The 25,411-nt window shown below is 39.8% G+C and overlaps 1 protein-coding gene across 2 annotated transcripts in view; it reads right to left on the bottom strand.

Annotated features, from left to right (window-relative positions):
* The window catches only part of NSMCE2 (NSE2 (MMS21) homolog, SMC5-SMC6 complex SUMO ligase), a 210,139-nt gene that overhangs the window by 155,876 nt on the left and 28,852 nt on the right, over positions 1–25,411 (bottom strand). For both annotated transcript variants that reach the window (XM_033126607.1, XM_033126608.1), the window contains exon 3: positions 9,407–9,513. In XM_033126607.1, the coding sequence (XP_032982498.1) occupies positions 9,407–9,513 (107 nt within the window). The remainder of the gene's footprint in view (positions 1–9,406; positions 9,514–25,411) is intronic.

The following is a 25,411-nucleotide window of genomic DNA, read 5'->3' as shown; positions in this document are numbered from 1 at the left end:
GCTCCCTGGCCCGGACCCCCAGATTCTGCCCAATCCTTTCTGGTGACAACACTAAGGCACTGATCCCACCCCCCAACACCCCCTCACCCCACATTACCAGAAGACTCCCTCTAAGGAAAGAGGCCCTTCCTTCTCCCTCTCAAGGAACATAACCTGGGCCTTTCCCAATGGTTTCCTGCCGCTTACTCTACTCTCCAAATTTTAATTCAAAATTCCCTTTCAGATACTATTTAAATGTGATCCTAGGAAACGACATCTTTACAGAACTGTCCAGGCAACTTTATAAATGAGTGTGAGGGGACTGTGAGCTGCTTCCACGCTATCACTTCTCGTCGTTACACTAAGATCCTCACGTTAAGAAGAAACGGAGGCTCAGAGTCAGAGGGCAGAAAAGCCGGCATTCACACACAGACTCTCTTCCCTCACTAGGAATTTCCTGAGCACGTGCTTACTGTCTCTGTCCATCTATTTCACTGTTAGGATTATTTTGTATACACATGTCAAGAGGCTTTGGTATCTTCATTAGACTAAGCATACTACTGGTATTAAGTGAACACCTTAATGACGAGATTAATACAAGACTTTAATAATACACTTTAATAATAAACAGGCTTTAATTAATAAACTGCTTTTCACCTCAACACAGAAAATGCATTCATTTTACAGTGAACCTTAGCATTTGGTGATCCATTCCCCTGTTCAATCTATTTCCTCATCTCTCTTCTACGGCTAGACAGTGGGGAAAGGCCTAAATCTCAAGGCCCTGAATACTTATCGGTTATGCTGAAAAGTGGGATATGGAAGGAGGCGAAAGTGACTATGTCTAAAATAAGAGTTTGATGCTATACATGGACTATGCCCAATCTCAGAAATAAGCAGGAGTTGGCTAGATTAGAGAACAGTCACGTCATTTAAACAATTCAAGTGATTAGCTGCCAGAATAGTCTGCTGCCACAGAGGCCAAGGGTTTCAATAGTATTAGGCCCTCCAGCACCTAACTGGAGTGTTGGGGTGAGCCAGGCCTCTCAAAGGCCTGCATGCTTTGCCTGCCCACACAGCTGCCATGTCCCTCTGCCTGTACCCTCTGAAACCTCCTCTCTTCCTTTCCTTCTCTCTGCTCTTCTGAAGGAACACTCCACACAGAGGTCTTGTTTGCTTCAAACATAGATTCTGATAGCCAAGCAACGACTGCATGCTTTTGAAATTTTTTCCTCCCTCTTTTTCACCGTTGGAATAATGCAGTCTTTTCAGTGGCCTGGTCCTTTCCTACACAGAAACATCTTTTGGGTAACATTTCAGGTAGGACATCTGATGCACACCCCAGTTCCCCGGATGCCACAAAAACTCTACACAAACAGCTGGACCTATCTCTTAGCCTCCTTTGAAACATAAAGGAGGTTGCAGCATTTCCCAAAGTGGGTCCTGCAGAGTATCCGTCCTTCCCTTAGAGAGGTTTTCTAGTTAAATCCGTTTAGGAAATTACCAAATAGGCTTCCTTTGGAAAATCAAAGTGCTTAGAAGCATATTAAAGATTTTAGAGTCTTTAAGGAAATTCTTTTAATCAAGCATTCTCCAAACTTATTTGACCACAAAATTCATTTTTCCTAATATACTTCTTCACATCCTGATTACTTAGCATTATGGAGCAAACATCTGAAAATGCTGCACTAGGGGCGCACTAAGGCCCAGCAGAGTGTGAATGTTTCAAAATTCTGAATAAAATCCAACACTTAATACCACAAAGACGGATTTCTAGTAACTACCCATGAAAACTCATCTCAATATAGCGGACACCAGAATCTCCACCTGTTAGCAGCTACATTACTTGGTAACCTAAGAGATGTGAACCTAGATTCTTTCCTACAGGGGCAACTCAATTAGTGACATACTAGATCCACACCTAACTCGCTGTAGATCAGACAAAATGCTACCAAACCCAACCTTCATTTGGAAATAACTGCAGAGGAAGTTCTAAAGCACTGGAATAGAAATTAATCACCAGTAATTACTGAAACAGACACATCCCGGAGCCAAGTACCTGAAGACTGAATACCGAAAGTCAACTTTTTTTTTTTTGGTCTGGTTAATTTCCACAGGTGGGCAATATTCCTATAGATGAAAAGACTCCCATATAGAGCACTTGGAAACTTTTGACAAGAAAGGTGTTAAGAGACCGAACATTAGTGTGGAGTGTCAAGTGTGGGGGACAGGGAAGGGAGAAGAGGGGGTTCTCTAGTACTTTCCTACCTGGCTCCCAGAGATTTTCACTGATTCCACTGTCACCTCCCACCTTCTTGCTATTCTGCTGACAACAGTAATTTCTCTCACACTCAGGCGTCTTCTCTCCTAAAATGTTATAACTCACTAAGTAATTTCCCCTCCTTCTTCTTTGGTTGACGATTCCCCATGTGAGATGCATTGTCACACTCAGTCAAGAGATGACCACAGCTAACAAATCATGTTCTCTGGCTTGGATCTTCCTTCAGATACTATCAGTTATTAGCTTTCTAAGTGAGAAATACTCCCCAAATCTGCTTTAACTGAACGGTAACTGCTAGGCATAGATTGCACGTTAAAGCAGTGGAGATTAAGATAACTTTAAAGCAAGATGCACAAAAGGCAAAGTTACCACTTGATGGAGGGTGAAGGGAAAGGCAGTATGGGGAAGTTGTAGGGAAGATGTTGAGGAAAATTTGCCTTCATTGGTTGATGTGAGCTTTTGTCTATTAGCTTTTATCTGTTCCTGTATGTGAGGTGATTTCTGTGCTGTGATCAGGGGTTGAGTAAATTCCGCCTTTGGTCTCATCCTCCCGAGCAGGGGACACATGAGATGAGGTTGCTTTTCTGCCTTTTCTGTCTGTGCTTTGATCAGAGGTTGAGTAAATTCCCCCTTTGGTCTCATCCTCCCGAGCAGGGGAGACATGAGATGAGATTGCTTTCTGTCTGTTTCGCCCACATCAGCAGATGAAGTGAAGAAGTAGCTAAGTTATATCAGGATGACGTGACAGGCACGTTGCCAAGCCTTGTTGCTTATCTGGATGAATTGGCCCTTCGGCCGGATGGGCAGCATTCATATCAGTAACTGCCAGACCCTCCCGGAACTGGCCATTCCCGGAGGGGGACGAAGGAACAAGAAACTTGGCTCTAAGGTACATGTGACAAAATATATAAGACAGACCTCAGTTGGCAGTGTAATTATTATTTCATCATTTGGTCATTTGTCATTGGTGATTCTTCATCATTCTAATATTTTGAAGACTTCCAGCAACAGGCAGCTTTCAACACCAGGGGATGTCCTGACTTCCAGCCGTGAACCTGGTGAGGACTGGCTGGTTCCCGGCCTCTCCCGTGTTGTTCCCCACAGTTAGGCTTCTCGAGAACTTGTTAGCATCTAGAAAAACTTGTATGCAGCTTGCAGCTTACAACATCAGAAGACGTCCTAACTTCTAACAGCAGCAGCAGCAGCATTCTTGGGAACTAACAAGCAGCGGTGTAGGAGATGCTTGAGTTTCTCTCAGCTGCAGACCTGGCAAGGTTTTGATTTATGACTTTTGCACCGTTGTTCTTCCCGAGTTTGGTGAGCTTTTGACATCTACAGTAATAGTTACTATCCTATAGAGCTTATGACTGCTTTTGGATACTCCTTAGTGATGTTATTTATGTATTCAGCCAAGTGATTTTTGATCAATAGTAAATATGTGTTGGGATCTCTCAAACTTACATGTATGTGTACTCCTTTGACATGACATTGGTATCAATGTATATAGTTTAGTCTTCACCACCTTTACTTTCTGACATTAGCATATTCTATTAATTGCCTTTGTCTTTTGCTATTACATATTGCTAAATAAAGTGATTAGATATTAAATAAATTACTTAATTAGCCCCACTCTAGAGCGTGTCCCTTCCCTTTCTCTCCTCCCCCCCGCCCCCGTCACTATGGAAGTGATATGTCAAAAACATTCTAAACTAGCTGCATAACGACAAGGCTGAGGTAAGCTATACCTTTGACCCACCTCGTTCTTTTATTATATCTAAGATTGTGTTCGTTTCAACAGCTTATGTGACGTACAGGTATATTTCCACTCTTCTAACTCTCAACCTATTCATTTTAAAAGGCAGATTAAATGTCCGGGTTAGCTTATCAGGTAAAAACCACAGCACACAGGGCATACTCACGAACAGATTTATAAGAAACAACACAAGTAGACTAATCTAGCCCTAATTGCTTCTGTAGGTTAAGAAGAAAAATACTCTCCCTCCCCAGGCTTTTGGTAGAAATTGTTATAAAACACTGACTTAAAAAAACATAAAAACAAGTAAGTGGCAACAATTCAATTTAAATGCGTTGAAATCTTACAGAATCTACAAAATGCACATAGCACCAAAGAGAGTAAGAAAGTGAAGAAAGTACAAATGTTCTGGATTTTCTAGTAAATTAACATGTTGAAGCAGCACATACTAAAAACCGTAAGTAGGTAAACTCTTGACAATTCTCTTAAAGTTTGTTAAAGTTAAATTACACAATCAAGTGTCATGATAAAATAAATAAACACCCAAGTATAATGTGAATCTCAAGCTTTAGTTACTTTTGCTAAATTCTAAGACTAGGCCACTCATCAAAAAGCACAGAAGATGTGTATTTTATCTCTGACTGCTAATAATATGTGAAACTAATCTGAGCCTGTCACACCATTTCTTATTCAGCTTCCTGGCACCCACCCCTTTTCACTATGAGAACGAAGACTATAAAAAAGTTGCAAGGACCACCCCCATAGTGGTCTGGGGTTTACTGGACCCTTTACCATCTCTTATTTGAAAAACTGCACAGCTGAAAATGGACTTGAGGATTCCTTGAACGAACCTGGTACCCACCTTCTAGAATCTGAAGCCCACAGGGTAGAACTATGTATAGGTTTAGTTTTACACAATCACATAAACACAGAAACAGAATTACATGGTATTATCACTGTAACATTCAATACCTGATAAAAAGTCTTATTTCAGGAGGGATACACTCGTTTGACTAACGAAGAGGTTTGAGAAGCAGAATGTCAGTAATGAAATTATTCTTAAATCAACTGCTGCCATGGACTGGCATGACGAAGCCCAGCTCCTGGCACATAGTAGGCACTTATAGCTATGAATGAATGAATCACTGACCAAGATTAGGTAGGTTACCCAACTGCTCTATATACATTACACTTTCTATGTATAAAAGTAGGGTTTCACTGCCCTAATTTTCTCAAATTAAGTCCGTGGATTGATCAAGGTACTCTGAAATTCTGATACCGAGACAATCAGAAAAGAGATTCTTCCATTTCATGCAAAAGGCACATACAGAAGTTACATGTCACCATCCCGATGCTGAGGCTCCTGTGACTTTCCTCAGGAAGGAGTCCCCCAACCCCAGATAATATTACGCCCCGAGTTACTAACTCTCCTTGAGCACTGTTTTCCCTTTGTAGCACATACCACAGCAGTCTGTCAAACGTTTGTCTCCCTCTCTAAGCTGCAGACAATCTGAAGGTAGGGGTCACGTGGGCCTGGCTGACCGACCTTCCATGTCTTGCATCCAGCAGTGCCTGGCACATGGAGGTGTTTAATAAATATTATTCAGTGAACATTTGAGCACAAAAAACCAGCCACTGGTGTCCCTTCAATATACTCAAATAATAAAAGTCTAGAAATCAAGTGAAGGAGCATTAGGTCGTCAAGGCCAATGGTCAGAATTTCACTCTGTTCTCAACATGAAACTGAAAAAAGCTACTCCCTGGCAGTAACAGTGATAAAAGAAGTAACTGTAGCATAGTTAATCTGTGTGCCATTTCACAGCTTTCAAAACACTTTCATCACATGTGTAGTCTCATGACTGAGAGTCTCCAAAGGATTCATATAGAATTCTTTGTGGTTCGAAATAAATGTTTTAAAGAGTTGTGACAGGTATATAACCCATTTATCCTGAAAGTTTTTATAAATGACTTATAAACTATCTGGAACTTTTTTTTTCTTAGTGCTCACTGCATGCATAATAGTCCCTCCACAAACGACGTGGGACGAAGTCCTACTTTCAGAGTGCTTAAATAAATACTGATTCCAAATAAAATCATCAGGCATTGTAGAATATAGTGGCTCCATTTTCTCAAAGGACCAAGAATGGCAATCTGAGCGCTTCTGCTGAAAGGGACTTTCCCAAGGATTATTGGTAAAACTGACCTACACCTCTACGGCTCTAAAGTAAACTAAAACCTTTCCAGAGGTGTACAACCTTCAGAATTCTGTGAAGGTGAGAGGCATTTATTTAAATAATAAACTCTAAAGCTTTTTGATGATTAAAAACTTTTTTTTAAATGGACTGTGACTGCATGAAAATTCATGAACAGAAAGATCACAGGCTGGATCCGAATCCAGGCAAATGATACAGTAATGGGAGTACAGTAGCTCTAAAAAGTCTGTGGCAGAGGAGAAATTACACAGGGACTCATACAGGTTCCTATTATCTGTATTCTTTCTTAGCAATCTGACTTAAAACAATTTCTTTGTTTTAGAGATCATGAACACCTCCTATTGGAACTTAACTAGCTTATGTCTAATCCTAGGATTCCTGAATTCTAGCCTAGAACACGTCAAAGCCAACACAAGTTTTATTTCACAGCCTTGAAATAAAGGGAGCAAAGTACTTGTTTTGAAGGAAGATTTTGTTCCATCTTTCTAAGGAATACGTTTGGAAATCTGGGTTTGCAGTAACATAGTGTCTTACATCTCAAGTTTTAGGAATGTCAAAGTGTTTGATACACGGTATTCTAATCTGACTCACATAATCATCTTGTGAAATAGGCAGGCCAAGGATTTTATAGATGAAAAACATGAGGTGCAAGAGGTTTCGTTTCTTGACCCAGGATCATAACTTAGAAAATGGAAGAACCAGGGCTGGAAGGGTTTCTGATCCCTAGACAATTGCTATTTCCAAAGAACTATACCATTCTGGCCCCCTCAAGCCACTGTTCATTCTTTAGCCCTCACCAAAACACGCAGTAAGATAACATATCTGTAACTTCAAGTATATGAAGAATACGTAGTATGTTATGAGGTCTAAAATAGCTTCCTCAAAATAAGGGTCATATCCTCACTATGTCCCCATATGGTTTCAGGTCCTAGAAACCTTATGGTTTACTGTTCTTGGTCTTGTATCAAGTTTATCTAGAGAGCACAACTTTGCATCAGAAAAGGACAATAAACATGTTTTCTCTTCTTATGAAAGACCAGGGACCTTCCTGACAAGCTCAAGAATCACTAAATCCAGTTGCTCTGTAGTCTAGTGTAAGGTTAGGGCTAAAAAGTGGGATGCAACTCAAAAAACATCACCTTTCCTCTTTAGTAGGGTGGGGGTAACGGATGAGGCCTGAAGATGAAAGAAATGCTGTTAACTACTGAATGTGGGTAAGGGTTTCTTTGTCTTTGACTTTTTTATGAGTGGCTTAGTTTTTGAAGGGGGAAGAGTTCAATTCTTTATGTAAAAAAATACCGTAAGTATCTGTGAATCCTAGAGTTTAGTAGGAAAAAAAAATCTACACTAAGTTCTTTAACTTCCCAAATCTAGTTTTTTTTTATCTATAATATACACTGTGCTGTTACATTTGCCCAACTTCAAAGTTAAAGATAGAAAGGGCTATCAAATAACCTCCATAGAATGCAAGGTCATGTAACAGGCCCAACTCTGACCTGTGGTAGCACACACACTTTATTCTATAAAGTTAGTCTTGTTCTTTGAGTCAGTGGTTTTCAACCTTGGGTACATATCAGAATGAGGTTTTTAAAATGCTGGTGCCCTAATCCTGCTCGATGCCAATGAAATCAGAATCTCTTTAGAGACTGGCTGGTTCTAGGGGTCAGCTGGAATTGAAAACCTCTGGTCTAAGTGCTTTGTTATTCAGTTTCAAATGCCCTAACATGATGTTATTTGCATATTTTCCTATAGAAGAAATATTCACAGTACCAGAACTAATAGCCACAATGGTTGGAAACATCAGAATTTTATAATGAGTTTATTACTTGGATACAAGCAGATAGTCTTAGGTTAGTCACAAATGAAACATTTAATAAACACTAACCCAAAAAAAAAAAAAAAATACCCAGAAAAAAAATTTTTTTTCCAGAAAAAAAAAATTTTTAAACCAGAAAAAAAAAACCCATTAAAACAATTTTTAAAAAACTTCCTGTAACTATGTAATGCTCATTTAAGCATGGTGTAAGTATTAAACCACACTTAAAAATGTATCTTCCACTTAATAACAGCCAATCTTGTAAAATATTTTATTTTTGGAATTTTCCCATAGATCTAAGTAAGAAAAGGCAAATAAAGAAACCAGAAGTACAAGACATCCTATTACATAGGTATATGAAATGAGTTCAAAGGGGAGTTTCCACTGCTTAGAGGACAAAGGACTTCTCAGAAACATTACGGCAATCGTATTGCTCATTTCTTACTCAACACGGTACTGCTGAAAAGGATGTTGTTATGTTTCCACCTTAACTGCCTATCTTCTGTTCCTGTGGTAGCTGGAGTCAACAAAGGTAAGTTTGGCTCCTGGAAAAACCAAAATGCCAACCTTCTTTATTTTTAAACATGCTCTGAAACTCTTCCATATTACCTGAGTCTATGAATTCTGCAATAGCTGCATATTAGTTAAAGCTGGAGAATGAGTAACTAAACCTGGTCTAAATTGTATGCTTAGGCAAACAGAACAATAAAGACAAGTTCAATACCAATTTTTAGCATTTTATTAAAAAACACCTTCTTGGGGCTGGCCTGGTAGCTCAGGCGGTTGGAGCTCGTGCTCCTAACTCCAAAGGCTGCCGGTTCGATTCCCACATGGGCCAGTGGGCTCTCAACCACAAGGTTGCCGGTTCAACTCCTCGAGTCCCGCAAGGGATGGTGGGCTGTGCCCCCTGCAACTAGCAACAGCAACTGAACCTGGAGCTGAGCTGCGCCCTCCACAACTAAGATTGAAAGGACAACAACTTGACTTGGAAAAAAAATCCTGGAAGTACACACTGTTGCCCAATAAAGTCCTGTTCCCTCTTCCCCAATAAAATCTTTAAAAAAACAAACAAACAAACAAACAAAAAACCTTCTCACATACGAAGGAGGCTTAGACTAAAAATGTCAAGACTGAAAAAATGGAGGAAAATCTAAAATAGATGTAGTATCCTCATTAAACCTAGGTGGCCTAGCTGGGAAAATATTTAAGATACCTATTTTATGAACTTCCTGATTAAGAAGAAGTTACTAGGTGCTAAAGTAAGGATAAGGAAATATTAAAGGTTAGAGGAGAATTTTGATGTGTTTTTATTTCTAGGTCAGAGACTTGTAACCATATGTAACCAGGGGAGCGTGGACACTTACATGATTCATCGCAGACTGCACAGCCTTTACATAATGGTTCAGTTCCCGATCCATCATAGCAAATTCCACCATTGCTTTGTCCATGCTATATTCACTACTCACTTCAGCTAAAAGAAAAAGAAAGCAATGATTATTTCCCATTGAAAATGCCCTATCTGGAAAAAGTTGCAGCAGCATAACCTACATCAGTCGGTGGCCTACATGATTTTGTAAAGGCATTACATATTTTTTAAAACTTCCTCAACATATGCCAGCTTCATTCAAAATTCTGAGAATACGCCCAGTTGGAAAAGGCAGAAAGGTAGACTCAGAGCACAAATCCCAGGCTCTGCCACTTGCTTGTATGGTCGTAAATCAATCACTGCACTTCACCCAGCCCAGTACCCTCATCCGCGCACTTCACCCAGCCCAGTACCCTCATCCACTCAAGTGGCCCAACCATCTATCTATCTGCACGTGAACCTCCTTGGACAGCTAAAGAGCAAATGAGGAAGATTTCCACTTCTAGTTAACAGTAGCCTGTAGACCCATCTTCCCACTGAGGACAACCAAAACAACCGGGGAAAAAAGAAATCTTCTTAAAAACAAAAGAATCAAGAGATAGTAAGAAACAGCCAGGGAAGAATCTAGGGGAAAATGAAATTATGGTATATTTTTTCTTTATTTAGTGAAATCAGTGCATTTTATGGATATTGGATTCTGACACTTGCACCAGTCACAAGACAAGTCAACCTGGTAACCGGAGTAAGGACCAATAGCATAAACTGTTAGATCAACAATCAGGTAAGGAGAGGCATCTTTAAACTGAAGAGGAACCCATTGAAGGATCTATTGGCAAAAGTCTTTGAAGTGCAGAAATAAAAGTTTGTTAGGAGCTTAAATCAGTGGAATTGATAGAATGTTGGCAACTTCCCTCTGGGATTAAATAAATAAATTTTTGAAATTTTGAAAGCACTTGGAAATGTGCCTTCAGCATGCAAAATGCTATGAAAGGGTTTGCAAAATAAAATAAATAGGATGACAGTTCTCACTGTCAAGATCCCACGGATAACAGGAAGACTCGAATCAGACAGCAATTTCAAATGCAAGGCCAAGGAGACCTTCCCTGCAAAGAAGAAAGTGAACGATGGCTGGGTCAATGTTTGATGGCGTGAAGCCTCAGGGAAGAATCTTTGGAGGCCACCTGTGACCTGCAGGAGGCCTCAGCGAAAGTTTCGAGGCCCGAGAAATGTTGGGACCAGCTGAAGAAACTCCATGACTAGTGCGGCCCTGAGGCAACAAAGGGAAAGCACCACGAGAGATCAAGAAGCTAGTCCTGAAAAGAACGAACAGGCATACCACACCTGGAAGTGACGCCCAGTCAGACGACTTCAGGCTAGAAGTCAATGTCGTGTTCCGTCGTGGAGAAGGGTTGGCAAGGCCAGAGATGGAAGACGAGAACTAGCCGAGACTCCATAATGGACGAGGGGCCACGAGAACATCCATACCAAGTCACAACCGACCACAGCTATTGTAAGGTAACTTTGGAAATGCTTTGTTCTTGTTAACCCTTACCTCTCTAATTACTGCAATAACAACCGCTTTTTAAAAATGTTATTTTGGGGTTCATGTTTCAGACACGGTAGGCTAGGGAAGACAACAGGGAATCTGTGTCTTTTTCAACTAAAGAACTGAGGTGGGAAAAGAAGAACATAGTGGTGCATGGAAAAGGCAAGCAGACCAAATAAATCCCTGAAGAATTCAGGAATTTGGGAGGAAAAATAAGGATAAACAAATAAATGAAGAGTTGGTGGCTGACTAAAAACGTGGCTGGGGGAGGGGGTGGCTGTGGAGGGAGTGACCAGCCAGGGGTTCCCCGCTCCTTTGTTCCTCAGTATATAATGTCACCATCAGAAATCTCTCCCTCTTACAGGGAAAGCCCTTTCTAAAATTCCATACCAACCAAATTCTACACACCCCTCAAAAGCTGAGCTCAGGCTGTACCTACTTTTAAACTATACCAGCCTAGAAGGCTATCACTTACTTTATGAACGATTATACTTGACACTTTGGCACTTTTAACCATAAACAATCTTGTCTTCTTATGTGCACTTGTTTCATTTCTGCAAACAGATTTTGATCCATTTGTGGCAAGAATGATGCTTTAGTGTTCTTGGGATCCCACAAAGAATTATAGCAACTCTTCCTTCAATATTCTTATATGGCCATTATTTAATAAATTTGTAACTCAAACTTTCATCAAACTATAAATTGTCCTGCCTCAGATATTCAACTGAATTAAAATATAAAGAAGACATGATAAAAATTCACTTGCCTATTATATTTTCATTGTGATTTTTCCATAAGAAACAAGATGGCATCAGTAAGGTGGGGGCGTGGGGGTGGAGCCGGGAGGAAGAGGATCACACAGAAAATATTAAAATTCACAGAATGACAGTCTCAGAGAGGAAAGTATCACTGTACCACACCTCTGCTAGCCTGGCATGCAGAGAAAATTGGTGTAGGTGATAAAGCGTGGCAAGTCATGAAAATCGTCTGTAATGACAGTAGCTGTAGCTAACTATTAGTAAACACTATATTATGTACCAAGACGGCCCTGAGTACACCACACTTACATTAAACCTCACAGCAACACTAAGGGATAGGGAGCTTTATCTTCACTTTATGTACGAGAAAAACCAAGCACTAAGCAGCTGAAATAACTTGCACAAGTCAGAGCAGACCTCCACCTTACGCTTTCTAACTGCAGTTTGTCCACCTGCCCACCTGTGCAAAAAGGTACTTAAACACGAGGAGAAGCACAAGCAGCTCCACCCCCTTCACGAATGCCCAAGCAACAAACCACAGGAGGAGGAAGGCCATGGCCCCGAGCTGCGGCCGGGCTGCCTGGTGATCCAGTCCAAGAGGCACACTAGGCGATGCCACTCAAACGCTGGCAGACCTGGTCCTTGGGAAGCTTTTCCAAACTCCTTAAGCGGAGGAACCTGATAAAAAGAAAATGATTTGCTCCTTTTGGAAGATCACAGTTGACCCTTGACCAACACGAGTTTGAACTGCACATGGTCCACTCATACACAGGTTGTTTTCAGTACATACTGTAAATGTACTTTCTCTTCCTTATTATTTTCTTTGTATTTTCCTTTCTCTAGCTTACTTTATTGTAAGAATACAGTACATATATATACAAAATGTGTGTTCATCAACTTTTTATGTAATCGGCAAGCGGCCGGTCAACAGTAGGATAACAGTAGTTAAGTTTGGGGGGACATCAAAGGTTATATGCGGATTTTCGGCTGCGCAGTGGATCGGCACCCCTAACCCCATGTTATTCAAGGGTCGACTGTACTAAATTTTGACAGTGGTGAAGAGAATGACCTTTTACATCAGCAAGGCTAACTAGAGGCACTACAAAAGCAGCCAAGTCACCACTGTGTGCTAGGAGGATAACTAAGCCAACTCTAGCTGCTCAGAAGTCAGACATGTCTGAGGCCAAGGGCACGGCAGCAGCAGAGATGGAAGTAGCGGCCACAGACTGATGACCAGGCAGCACGTGAAGAAGGGCAGCAGGAGGGAAACGTTCAAGAGGAAGAGTCCTGGAAGGCTTCACGTTGCGGAGATACACTGAGTGGAGCCCAGTGTCAAAACCATTTATTACACTCCTGCCTCTGACTGCCTTTCCCCAGCCAGGCAGGGTCTGGGGAGTCCCGGGAGATTCCTACTTCTTGGATGTGCCGTTCTAGAAGCATGCATTTATTACAGTCAACCCTTGTGTCAATCAAATGAGCCTAAGTGATACACCTGAACATTCATTTATAAGCCAATAAACCCACGGGCAAGGCTCATGGACAGAGCGTGGTGACGGGGAGAGCTGCAGAACAGACTCGTATCTGGCACACTAATTAAGAAACTGTTAAGAAGTTTGTATAATAACTGAGGTAAGTCCCCCTGACCCTGCCTCTGCCCCAGCAAATCAAGTCCAGAGGGCACAGATAAAGCTTGATTTAGATTCTAAAATTATAACTGTTTCTCTTAGTATACCAGTACCGGGCTGTCCCCCTACACATCTGTGTGTCTATGCCCAGGGACAGAGCTCAGCACCGTCCCCAAACACTAGGAACTGCTGCCAGCAGCCGAAGAGCTTCAGAAGTCTTATGTAGACCAGGAAGAGCCATAGCATTAAACCCACTCTTTAAAGATGGTTCCTGTTTGGTTTTTGGGTTTAGTGTTTTTTTTTCCTGTTCAGGAGCAAACTCTAGAAAAAATAAAGAATGATAATCACTAAAGGAAGGCTTTTTAGACGAAGTGCTCTGATATTTACATAATGTGAAAAGTATCTGAATGGACGAAGTTGACCTGCATATAATTTTTCTGAAGTCAAACAAACCTACAATTATGCAATCAAAGCAGCCATGCTATTCACTGGACATGTCATCTGTTACTCAACATCAGAATGCACTAACAGCAATATTCTAACTATCACTACTCTTTTTGAAGTGTTGAATAGTCTTTCAAATTATATGATCAGCAGAACATTAAGCAGAAATGGGTGATTTAGTGTTGCAATCAAATTTAACTTAAAACAAAATTCATGAGAATTCAACGAGAGGAAGACGATGGCTGAGGCAGGAATAAGTATGAAAGCAAAGCAGTAACTATCGATGCTTGTTGTCTTGAATATGAAAGACGGCGGCAAAATCAGGGAGAAGGGATAGGTCTGCAAAAGGAAAGGAAGAGAGGAGACAAACTTATTTTTACAGAGGTAGACTCGAGTAATACAAATTGCAGGCCCCCCCGCCCCGACTAAACGATGGAGGTAGTAAGCCTGTAGCAATATGGTAATTCTTACATAGCACAGCAGGGACACATTCGAGTTTATCCAGGGTGAGTTCTAAGACTGTCTAGCATCTATTCACATCTCATTTGTTCAATATACTGCCCTTTTCTAGGCCACAGGGGCCTAGAAAATGGGGGAGCAGAAGGTTCTTTATCTTGGCTTCCCCAAGCCCAGGTGGGCATGGTCAACACAACAATCCAGCTTGCGTTCCAGATCAGCGGCCAGTTCAGCAAGAACAGAAGGTTAAGTGATAAAGCTAAGTCGTAGCTTTATGACCGACTATTCTAAATAAGGCCCCTCCCTAGCCACAGCTGGCCTGTAACTGCAGTCTAAGGCATGCACTAGAGAGAAATATATGCTTCCGAGGCCCAGCTCCAAGGTTTGGAAACACAGCTGAAATAGGTCCCAGAGCACACAGGACTCAGAGCCAAGTAAGTTTCCTCACCACCCCTCAGGTCTTCAGTGAAACAGACATGAAAATCACACTTTCCCTCCTCTGTCCCCAGCCTGTCCACATATATCTCTATGCTACCTCTCTATTCTACCAGATGTCTTTTTGCTTTGCTCTGCTATTCCTATGATCTCAGCCACAGGTCCTTTTCCAAAATCCTCCCTAATCTCCAGAACAGGACCAAATGCTTCATGCCTTATAAACCCATAAAATCCCTTCACTTTTACAACTCAGACACGTGTGCCTATGTGGCCCACCCTCAAGACAAATTTTACCTACTTATCTTTTCCAACGTTCTGTCCCTGATTGAATTGCACAGTTTTGCCCAAGGCCAAGTTGTTTCCTGAAATTTTGTCCCAAACAAACAAAAATTGCAGAATCAGGGTTTTTCTTTTTAATCATTATTCTACAAAGCCATGGACAAGCATGTCTGAACAGGAACAATACCAATTATGTATAGTTGATTAAATTCAACGCCATGCATTTTATTACTAAAATACCAGACTTAGACAAAGCAGCCATTTAGTGTTCTCATGGGATTGCTGACTGTAATTCAACATGAATCATACACTCAGAAGGATCTGATAAATATTCAGTGCCATAAAGTGCATATGTCCATTCTGGCAAGGCAGAAGGACGGAAAGGAAGCAGGGAATCGCCTGACTGTATTATAAGTTTCTTAGGATAGATGGGATATATAGCAGAAATATTTTCTGAAACAGAGACTAAGTATTTCCTCATCTCTTCAAATTAAAGACTTGATTCTCTTATATTTTGTAAGCAAGAAATTTCTTCCTTTTGGATAAACGCAAATAAATGGCAGTGTAAACCATACCATTCCTCCCTATACACACACACACACACACACACTAAACCCCTTCCTCTGTGAAAATATAGCACCAACTATCTCTAACAACATATATCCACACACACACACACCTACCACTGTGAGTGGGTGTGTGTGTTTTTCCCGGCAGCCTAGTATTAAGCAATCGTTATATATTCATCTGGAGTCAAGTTTAATGACTTACTCACTGCTTGAGCAATATTTAATAGAAACTTGGTTTCTTCTCACTACACTGTATTTTAGTCATAATTATTCCTCCACACAGATATTAGTATGGTAAAATTAAAACTGAATCCACATTTTATTATTTCACCAGAAATAATAGTGAAGAGTATAACAGTGTATGGCACAAACAAATAAGCAAGTGGTCCTTTTATAAACAGTGAATATAGGGAAAATCTTCAAGCAATATTGACCTTTATAACCATCTTTACCCACCGATACAGTTTTCTTATAGCAATACAGAAAAGGGAAGTTGTGTAACATAGTAACTCACAAAGCTAGCACTGGAGTCAGATTACATTCAAATCTAGGCTATATTACTTGCTAGTTATGCAGTCTTTGGCAAGTCACTTTACTAGAGTCTCAGTTTCCTCTCCTGTATAATGGGTACGATAACAGTATCTAAATCATAAAGCTGATACAAAGATTAAATGAGAAAATGTAGGTAAAATGATCAGCAGCGGGCCTGGCTCACAGTAAGTACTAACAAAATATTATCTGTCATCATGATTATTACAGAATGGATAACTAGTCTGCAAATGCAATTGAGTCTAAATGCTGAAAGCATTTTTTCCTTAGGACCAAAAAGATCATGTGAACATCACCTCCTTAATTCTGTTATGTTTACTAACGTGAGCCTAAAGCACTAAGCTGAGCTCAAAAGGCTGCAAGGCTCAAAGAGAAGCTTTCTAAACACTCCCCTCCACATGAATGTCCAGAAACTCATTTACCTAGAAAATGTTTACTGACTACTTAATACATTGCCAGGCAGATGGAAAAAAATACTTTGAAGCAACAAGGAGCAGCTAACACTGCCCACAGAAGGTAGGAAAGGTTTAACAGGACAGGGCAAATGTGAACGGTGTCTTCAAGGATGAGTAAATGTGTGCCAGACGTTCACCAGACTGGGACAGAGGCTAAACAAATGCCCTCAGGCCTCTCCAGAGGTTGCATAGTCAGAGGAAAACACTGGGCATGAACTAGCGACGTAGATCAAATCTTCACTGAGCACCGACTCCATGCCAGGCACTTTGAACATACTACTCGTCCTAGCCTTTGTTACAACAGTATGAATGAGGTTTCATTCAACATAAACTGGAGATTAGAAAACTGATGCTCAAAGAGGCTAAAGCATTTGCCCCAGGTCACAGTTAATAAATGGCAGGGTTTGGAATGACCTCATGTGTGACTTACAGTTAACAGGGAAGACACGTGCTACCCAGAAATAAATAAGATAGACTTCACGCAAAAGTCATGGAGTAATGAATGATTGGTTCTCGAGCTAAAGGAATTCTCTTAAACATTACAGGTAACTTCTTTCGAGAGAGAGAAAGCGAAAAAGAAAGACTGACTTAAACAGCTCTACTTCGGAATACTGGAGACCATCTGTCATTATATAGGCAGGTTATTTCCTTACAGAGAGTAGTTAATATTCCATACATTTCCATGGTAAAGGTATAACTCAAAATATTGCTTCAAGTAAATCATAAAATCATAGAACTATATCTCTGGATACAATCGAGTCTCTACCAGTCATCAAAAGCACTATAAATCCTAGGCTATAGGCATCTATCATTTTATATCTACAGACTTCCTTTGGCTACCTAATATAAGGTCCCTGAATCTTTAAGGTCAAATCTGTCTTTTATTTGACTGAAATTCTTTTTTTATACCTTCTCGCCCATTTCTTCCTATCTAATCCCTGGTAGACTGGAAAGAAATAGTGACTTCAAGGCAGCAAGCAATCTTCACAGCAGCATTTCCCAGCCAACATAATTTCAATGCCTCTGGCCATTTCTCTCTGGTCTTCAAGTTCTCCGCTGTGACCAAGTTCTAGCTAAAGTATGAGGCTTGATGGCCCAAGAGACTTAAGGATCAGAGCCAGGCTTTGACGCCAAAGCGCCAGCATGAATTCGAGGCAACAAAGACAAAACAAAGTGAGGTTTAAACGTCATGTGATTATTGAGAAAGTTAAGTGAAAATGTAAGGAAAGCACCCAACATTATGTCTTAATAAACTCAATAAATGGAGCTTATTTTGCTGTTAACTAAGTGTACTTGGCAGTATTCCCCAAAACAAATCTTCCATTTCACTTAAGCTAGTATTGAATCATGCAGTCATTTCATCTACATTTTTTAATTACCTTTATTGAGGTGACACTGGTTAGTAAAATTATATAGGTTTCAAGTATACAATTCTGTAATACATCATCTATATATTGCATTGTGTGTTCACCACCCAAAATCAATTCTTCTTCCATCACCACATATTTAACCCCCTTTACCCTTTTCTACCACCCGCCTCCCACCTTACCCTCTGGTAACCACTAATTTGTCGTCCGTGTCTATGACTTTTTTGTTTGTGTTGTTCATTTGTCCCTTTCAGTTTTATATGGTTCTCGACTTTTTCTGTCTGACTTATTTTGCTTAGCATGACAATCTCAAGTCCTTCCATGTTGTCCCAAACGGCTATATTTCATCTTTTCTTATGGCTGAGTAATATTCAATTGAAGACAGACAGACACAGACACAGACACAGACACACACACACACACACACTCACACACACATATATATGTATATACTGGGAGTACCAAAAAAATGTATACACATGACTTGTATTCATCTTTTGTTACCGGTGTATATTGATATTACAATTTTAATAGTTTTCTCCTTTCTTAAAATGTACATACATTTTTGTGGCACCCTCTGTATATATATCACATTTTCTTTATCCAATCATCTGTTGAAGGACACTTTAGCTGTTTTCATGTCTTGGCCACCGTGAATAATGTTGTAATGAACATAGGGGTAGTACATATGTCTTTATGAATAAATGTTTTCAGATTTTTGGGGTAGATACCCAGGAGAGGGATTACTGGGTCATATGGGAATTCCATCTTAATTTTTCGAGGAAACTCCATACTTTTTTCCATAGTGGCTGTACCAATGTAATTACAATCCCACCAACAGTGTGTGAGGGTTCCTTTTTCTCCACAGCCTCTCCAACACTTGTTATTACTTGTCACGTTGATGATAGCCCTTCTAACAGGTGTGAGGTGGCATCTCATTGTGGTTTTGATCTGCATTTCCCTAACAGCTAGTGATGTTGAGCATCTTTTCATATACCTGTTGGCCATTTGTGTGTCTTGGGAGGAATGTGTCATCTTATTATCAGCTAGTTTCTCCTATTTTCTGTGATCCATAAATTTCACAACCTTGTCTCTCTTAGTTTTCTTTCAAGAAATAATAGTTACCATGTATTGAGCACATACCATGTGCCAGACACTATGCTAAGCAATTTACATGCATCATTTCATTTAATCCTTATAATAAGTCTGCGAAAAAGACATTATCCCCATTTCATGGAAGGAAAAAACAGATTCGGAGATGTTCAGGAACTCGAACCAAGGTCACATAGCTTACAAGCTATAGAGGGACGACTCAAGTCAGGGTCTACTAAATAAGAGAGCCCACTGTTCTAACTACTTCAATAATCACCACGCTGTGGACACAACCCATTTCCATGTCATAAGATCGTGCCAAATGGCTTCCTGACATACTAGATTAAAAGCATCCCTATTATAACAGGGCAGTCACACTACTTTCAATAAAAAATGTAAAAAAAAAAAAAAAAAAAAACAAAGGAGGGTGGAAACTAGGATGATCAAGAACAAAAGTATCAAATAAGTTCATAAATGAGATAGCTACTCAAAAATGGTTAATGGTCTTTTGTTTGCATATGGATGGCAAGTACCTTAGCCTAGCACATGCTATACTCACTTTAAATAAATTTATACCAAGAAAAGGATTACAAAGGGGTCAGCCTACTTTAAAATATGAGGTTAATAAAGGAACACTTTAATTAAACAAAAATTAAGTTCTCAAAGCTACAAACATAAGTTGTAATAGATCTGATAAAAAGCTTTGATTATAAGACCTGTGATGACAGAGGCTGTAATCTTTGTTATTTACCTAACTCTGAAATGATGGTCTAAATGAGAAGTATTTTGTTCTGAGAAACATTTCTTTAAGGAAAGAGTGAAAAGACCACAGTCACAAAAGGAGGAGACAACTGTATGTCATATTCCTAATCTGTTGGAGGATAATGTCTATGCTTATTGTTTTTGGAAAGTAAAATAGTTTGATTTCATGAAAACAATGGCAAATCAGTCTGTCAAAATTTAAATCGCTCACAGCTCCATAAAATAAATGTCTGTTCAAATCCTCTGCCCATTTTTTAATTGGATTGTTTTGTTGTTGCTGTTGTTGAGTTGTATGAGTTCTTTATATATTTTGGATATTAGCCCCCTATCGGAGGTGTTGTTTGCAAATGTCTTCTCCCATTCAGTTGGTTGCCTCTTTGCTTTGTCGATGGTTTCGTCTGCTGTGCAGAAACTTTTTAGTCTGATATAGTCCCATTCATTTATTTTTACTCCCTTTGCCTCTAAGGTCAAATTCATAAAATCCTCTCTGAATCCAGGGTTCATCAGTTTAATACCTATGCTTTCTTCTATGCAATTTGTTTCAGGTCTTATACTTAGGTCTTTCATGCATTTTGAGTTAATTTTTTTTTGGTGTAGGTGACAGCAGCCTACTTTCATTCTCTTGCACGTGGCATTCCAGTTTTCTCAGCACCATTTATTGAAGAGGCTTTCCTCTCTCCATTGTATGTTTTGGGTTCCTTTTTTGAAAATTATCTGCCCATATATAAGTGAGTTTATTTTTGGGTTCTCAATCCTGTTCCATTGGTCTGTATGACTCTTCTTCTGCCAATACCACATCGTTTTGATTATTGTCGCTTTGTAGTATAAATTGAAGTCAGGAAGTGTGAAACCTCTGGCCTTGTTCTTTTCTATCAAGATTGCTTTGGCTATTAGGGGGGCTTTTGTGACTCCATATAAATCTGGTGATTTTTTTTGTTCTATTTCTTTAAAAAATGCCACTGGAAGTACAAATTGGTAGTCACAAAATAGTCGTGGGGATGTGAAATACATTATGGGGAATATAATCAATAACGTTGCGAACACTGTGCAGGCTGTCAGACTTCTTGAGGGGACCACTTCACAGATTATACAAATGCCTAACCACTGCGCTGTACACCTGAAACGGGAATCTAGTCAATGGCACTGTAATAGCTACTGGTATGTACGGTGTCAGAGGGGGAATAGACTTGGTGGGGTTATCACTGTGAGGGGTGTAGATGTCTAATCATTATGTTGTTTTGTGCACTTGAAACTAATTTTTAAAAATGCCACTGGCATTCTGATGGGGATCACCTTAAATCTGTGTGTTGCTCTGGGTAATACTGCCATTTTAATGACTATGTTGATTCTTCCAATCCATGAACATGGAATGTCTTTCCATTTCTTTGTGTCTTCTTCAATGTCTTTTAAAAATGTCTCATAGTTTTCAGTGTGTAGGTCCTTCACATCCTTTGTCATAATTTACTATAAGTATTATAATAACTGCCCGTCTGATGTAGCACATTTCCTTATAGTTGTCCCTCCACATAGTGACAGTTCCTGAAAATATGTCTCAGAAGGATTTCAAAGGTAATTCTTAATATTTCTCATTATTTATCGTATCACTTCAAAGATGTTTTATTTTCATTTTAAGTGATTTAAATCAGTAGTGACTCCCAATACTGTTTCTGTTTTGCCTTCTTTAAAAGCCACTTTTCAAAGAAATAATGATCCACAAACACTTAACCCTATTAGAAATGGCTCAGAGAACTCTGATCGGTGAAGGAAGCTACTCCTGTAATGCGAATTATTACCCACTAGTGCATCTGTTCTGGATGACAATTATAATGACCTACAAGGTAAGAAATAAAGAACTATTAATATTCCATGAGTAAGGTTTCCAGGCGGGAATTCCCACCTGTTCTCAGGAATTTTTTTCGCTTCCCCGTTCCCAAATCCCAAGATATAAACTGTTTTCTGTTCTCCACGATGAATCGTTTCCACAAAGTCATGGCTGATACTACCAACCACGTGGGTTCAAGGAGCTGATTTTCCCAATTTCCTGACTAACTTTTCTTGAGATTCGGGAATGGGAAAGCGAAAAAAATTCCTGAGAACGGGCAGGAATTCCTGCCTGGAAACCCCATCCATGAGTAACTGGTTCTACAACACTGCAGCAGTATTTATAAACCTATCACATCCACGCACCGAGGTCTGCGACCAACCAGAACGAAACCCTAGGCAAGACCTGAACCTTGCTGTCATCTTAAACTCCTTCCTCAGCATCCTCCTCACTTAACTGGTCACCAAGTTCTATCGACTCGCCTGCTCAAGTCCACTATTATCTCCTTTCCAACTGTAGGTGCCTTATTTTCAGTCTTTATTGCTGCTTCCTCGGGTTATTGATTTGCTTCCTTACTGATTTCCTTTTCCAATCTCGTTCTCCTCTAGCCCTTCTTCCACGTCATTACCAATTTTTTCTCAAGAACAAGTCTGACGTTACTCATGTTTATCAAAAGTACTTCCACTTTGGGCCAAGACAGAATAACAGGGACCAAATTTATTCTCCTGCCTTAAGCGCGCGCGCGCACACACACATACACATACACACACAAATAAAAGTAAAAATAAAGACAAATAATGGTTTGCAAGACACTAGACATAATGCAAGGAAGAGGAGGAAAATGACTGGAGACATATACGGTGAGATCTATAAATGCCCCACCTTACCCTCTTGAGGCTACATGGCACAGATATCAATCAAAATCTCAGTGGACTTCTTTGTAGAAATTGACAAACTGATTCTAAAATTGATATGGAAATGCAAAGGACCTAGAACAGTCAAAACAACCTTGAAAAAGAAAAAGTTGGAGGACTAACACTACCCGATTTCAAGATTTATTATAAAGCTTCAGTCATCCAGGAATGTGGTACTGAGAGGTAAAGACAGACAAACAGATCAACAAACAGGATCAAAAGTCTAGAAATACAGACATACATCTATGGACAACTGAGGTGACAAAAGAGCAAAGGCAATTAAGTGAAGAAAGGATAGTCTTTTCAACAAACAGTGCTGGACAATTGGCTATCACATGCAAACAAACAAACAAACAAACAAAAAACCCCAAAACAAAAAACTTTGATCTATGCGTACCCTATCTTGAACCACGTTCAAAAATTTAGTGAGAATAGATCACAGACATAAAACTATAAAACCTTTAGAGAAAATTATAAAGAAAATCTTTGGGAACTTAGGCTAAGCAAAGACTTTTTAGATACAACACCAAAAGCACACCCATAAGAAAACAAACTGATAAACTGGAAATCAGTAAAAACCTCTGCTCTTCAAAATAACCTGTTAAGAGCACAGATTGGGTGAAAATACTCACAAATCATATACCTGATAAAGAACTGCATTCAGACTATATAAACAACTCTCCAAATTCAATAATTTTTTTTTAAAAAATAGCCCAGTATCAAAGGGGAACAAGATTTGGGTAAACACTTCACCAAACTGGTGAATACCAAATAATCACATGGAAAGGTATCCAAGATTATTGGTCATTAGGAAATGCAATTAAAACACTCTCAGATACCACTGTATATTTATTAGAATGGCTGGAATTAAGAAGAATGTCCATAGCAAGTGCTGATGGGGATATGGAGTGACTAGAGAGTTCCTTTAACGTATTCCACACTCAGATGCCTAATTTTGAGACAACTATATTACTACAAAAGCACACTTCACCATTTAATTTTACCACACTTCACATAATTTAATCTAGTCACAATAGCTCAGAAGGGACTTCAAATATTACGTCCCTGTGTCATCATTATGGTTTTACCAGTCAAGTATGAAAACATGAGTCAACAGAAATTTTTTTATGTAACAGATATCAGAGACACCAGCTCATAGTCTCTAATTACCTCACAAGAGGATGGTTGTGTTTTAATATAATTTGTTTTCTCCAGTGGTTCTCAAAGCGTGCTCGCCAGACCAGCTGCAGCAGCATTGCCTGGGAACTTGGTAGAAATACAAACTCTCAGGCCTTACACACCAGACAAATGATTCTGAAACTCGGGAGTGGGGACCAGCAATCTGAATATTTAACAAGTCCTCCGGGTGATTCTGAGGCCTGGTAAAATTGGAGACCCACTGTTCTAATGTAAGTTTTAAAGTTAAAATCACAAATTACCTTTCCTCTGGGATTCTTTCTAAATTCACAGAATTTTATAACAAAAAGGAACTGTTACTTCAAATCCATGTTTTCAACAAATCTAGACCTCAACCAGCTGTCTCCCCATTTTTACAACCCCTGAATTATTTTAGGCCTTTTACTAAAGCTAGAAAACTAAAACTGCATGTAAGGTCCCATAAATAATGCATTTTACAAAAGCCATTGTTTGAAAAACAATTTTTTGACTTAAATATCCTACTTACATTCGTTTTTGCAACTTCACCCAACATTCCTTCCCAATTTACTAGATTTGCTTCTAATTTCGGCTACAAATTGTCATCCTCCAGAGAACATCTGTGCAACTTTTAATTAGGCTCATCTAAATGGAATGGATTTTAAAAATAATTCTAGTTATAAATTTTTTAATTGTTTCATAAGGATACTTAAGATAGAAGCAGAACGAAAGTGGAAATGATATTATACTGAATCAGGACATCTGGGGCTGTCAATAATTTACTCAGAGACCTAGAGTTAATCACTTAATCTTTCTGGGGCTCAGTCCCCTCATTTCTAAGAGGGAATTGAAGTAGGTGACCTGTGACGTTCATTTCAGATCTAAGAGTCTATAAATCTGTAAGCTTACTCTGAGGCTGTATGATACTGTAGTTTTACATTAACAGGACATTGCCAAGTTATTTTAAGATACATGCCTCTTCCTGGGATGCAAGAACATCACAATAACGCTGCTTCCTACGGAGATGAATACAACAAACTATGAACACGTGGCAGCATTTGGTTGCTGAAGGACCAAAATGGCCGTGTGCTTTTTAACAGCCTCTCATTTATTCTTTCTTGGAACGGTGAAGTTATCTCTGAAGCCCTGGAGGTGCTCTGGACATGAACTCCCCAGAGCAAACCTTTCACAAAGCCGTAAACAACGAGGACTCTGGAGACAGACGGCCTGGCTTGGAATTCTGGATCTACCTCTTAGGAACCTTTTGTGATCGTGGGCAAGTTATTTAAAGCTTCTAAACCTTCAATAAGCATCAGGTGTTTTCACTAGTACTCCTCTCTCATCAGAAGGTTTCACAACTGATCTGCAATTCAATTTAGTAAGCACACAGGGTCAACTAACCCTGCTTTGTGCCAGGCACGCCATTCCCTGTAGGGGAAGAGGTTCTCCAGCTTCAGGATGTATCAGAATTATTTGGGATGCTTGTTTCAAATGCAGATTCCTGGGCTTTGCCTCCAGAAGCTCCAACTCGACGGTTTTTTAAAAAGCATCGCAGATGTTTCTAAGGCAGGCTGTTGAGGGCTGCAATCTGAGAAAATTTTCTGGAGGGGTTTGAAAGAGACAGAATCTCTCTCTTCAAGTACTTGCACTCTCCAAGCCTCTTTTCCGTTTCAGAACTCACTGCAGCTACCGCAGTGTTGCCCCCGCTAGCTGGGCACCACGTACACCTAATATGGCCCTTTTGTTTACGTTCCATTTGCCATCACCTTAAGTTC

The sequence above is a fragment of the Rhinolophus ferrumequinum genome, chromosome 14 (assembly GCF_004115265.2).
Source record: "Rhinolophus ferrumequinum isolate MPI-CBG mRhiFer1 chromosome 14, mRhiFer1_v1.p, whole genome shotgun sequence".
Classification (NCBI taxonomy): domain Eukaryota; kingdom Metazoa; phylum Chordata; class Mammalia; order Chiroptera; family Rhinolophidae; genus Rhinolophus; species Rhinolophus ferrumequinum.
The sequence above is the reverse complement of the archived record's forward strand: the minus strand, read 5'-3'. Positions and strand labels throughout refer to the sequence as shown.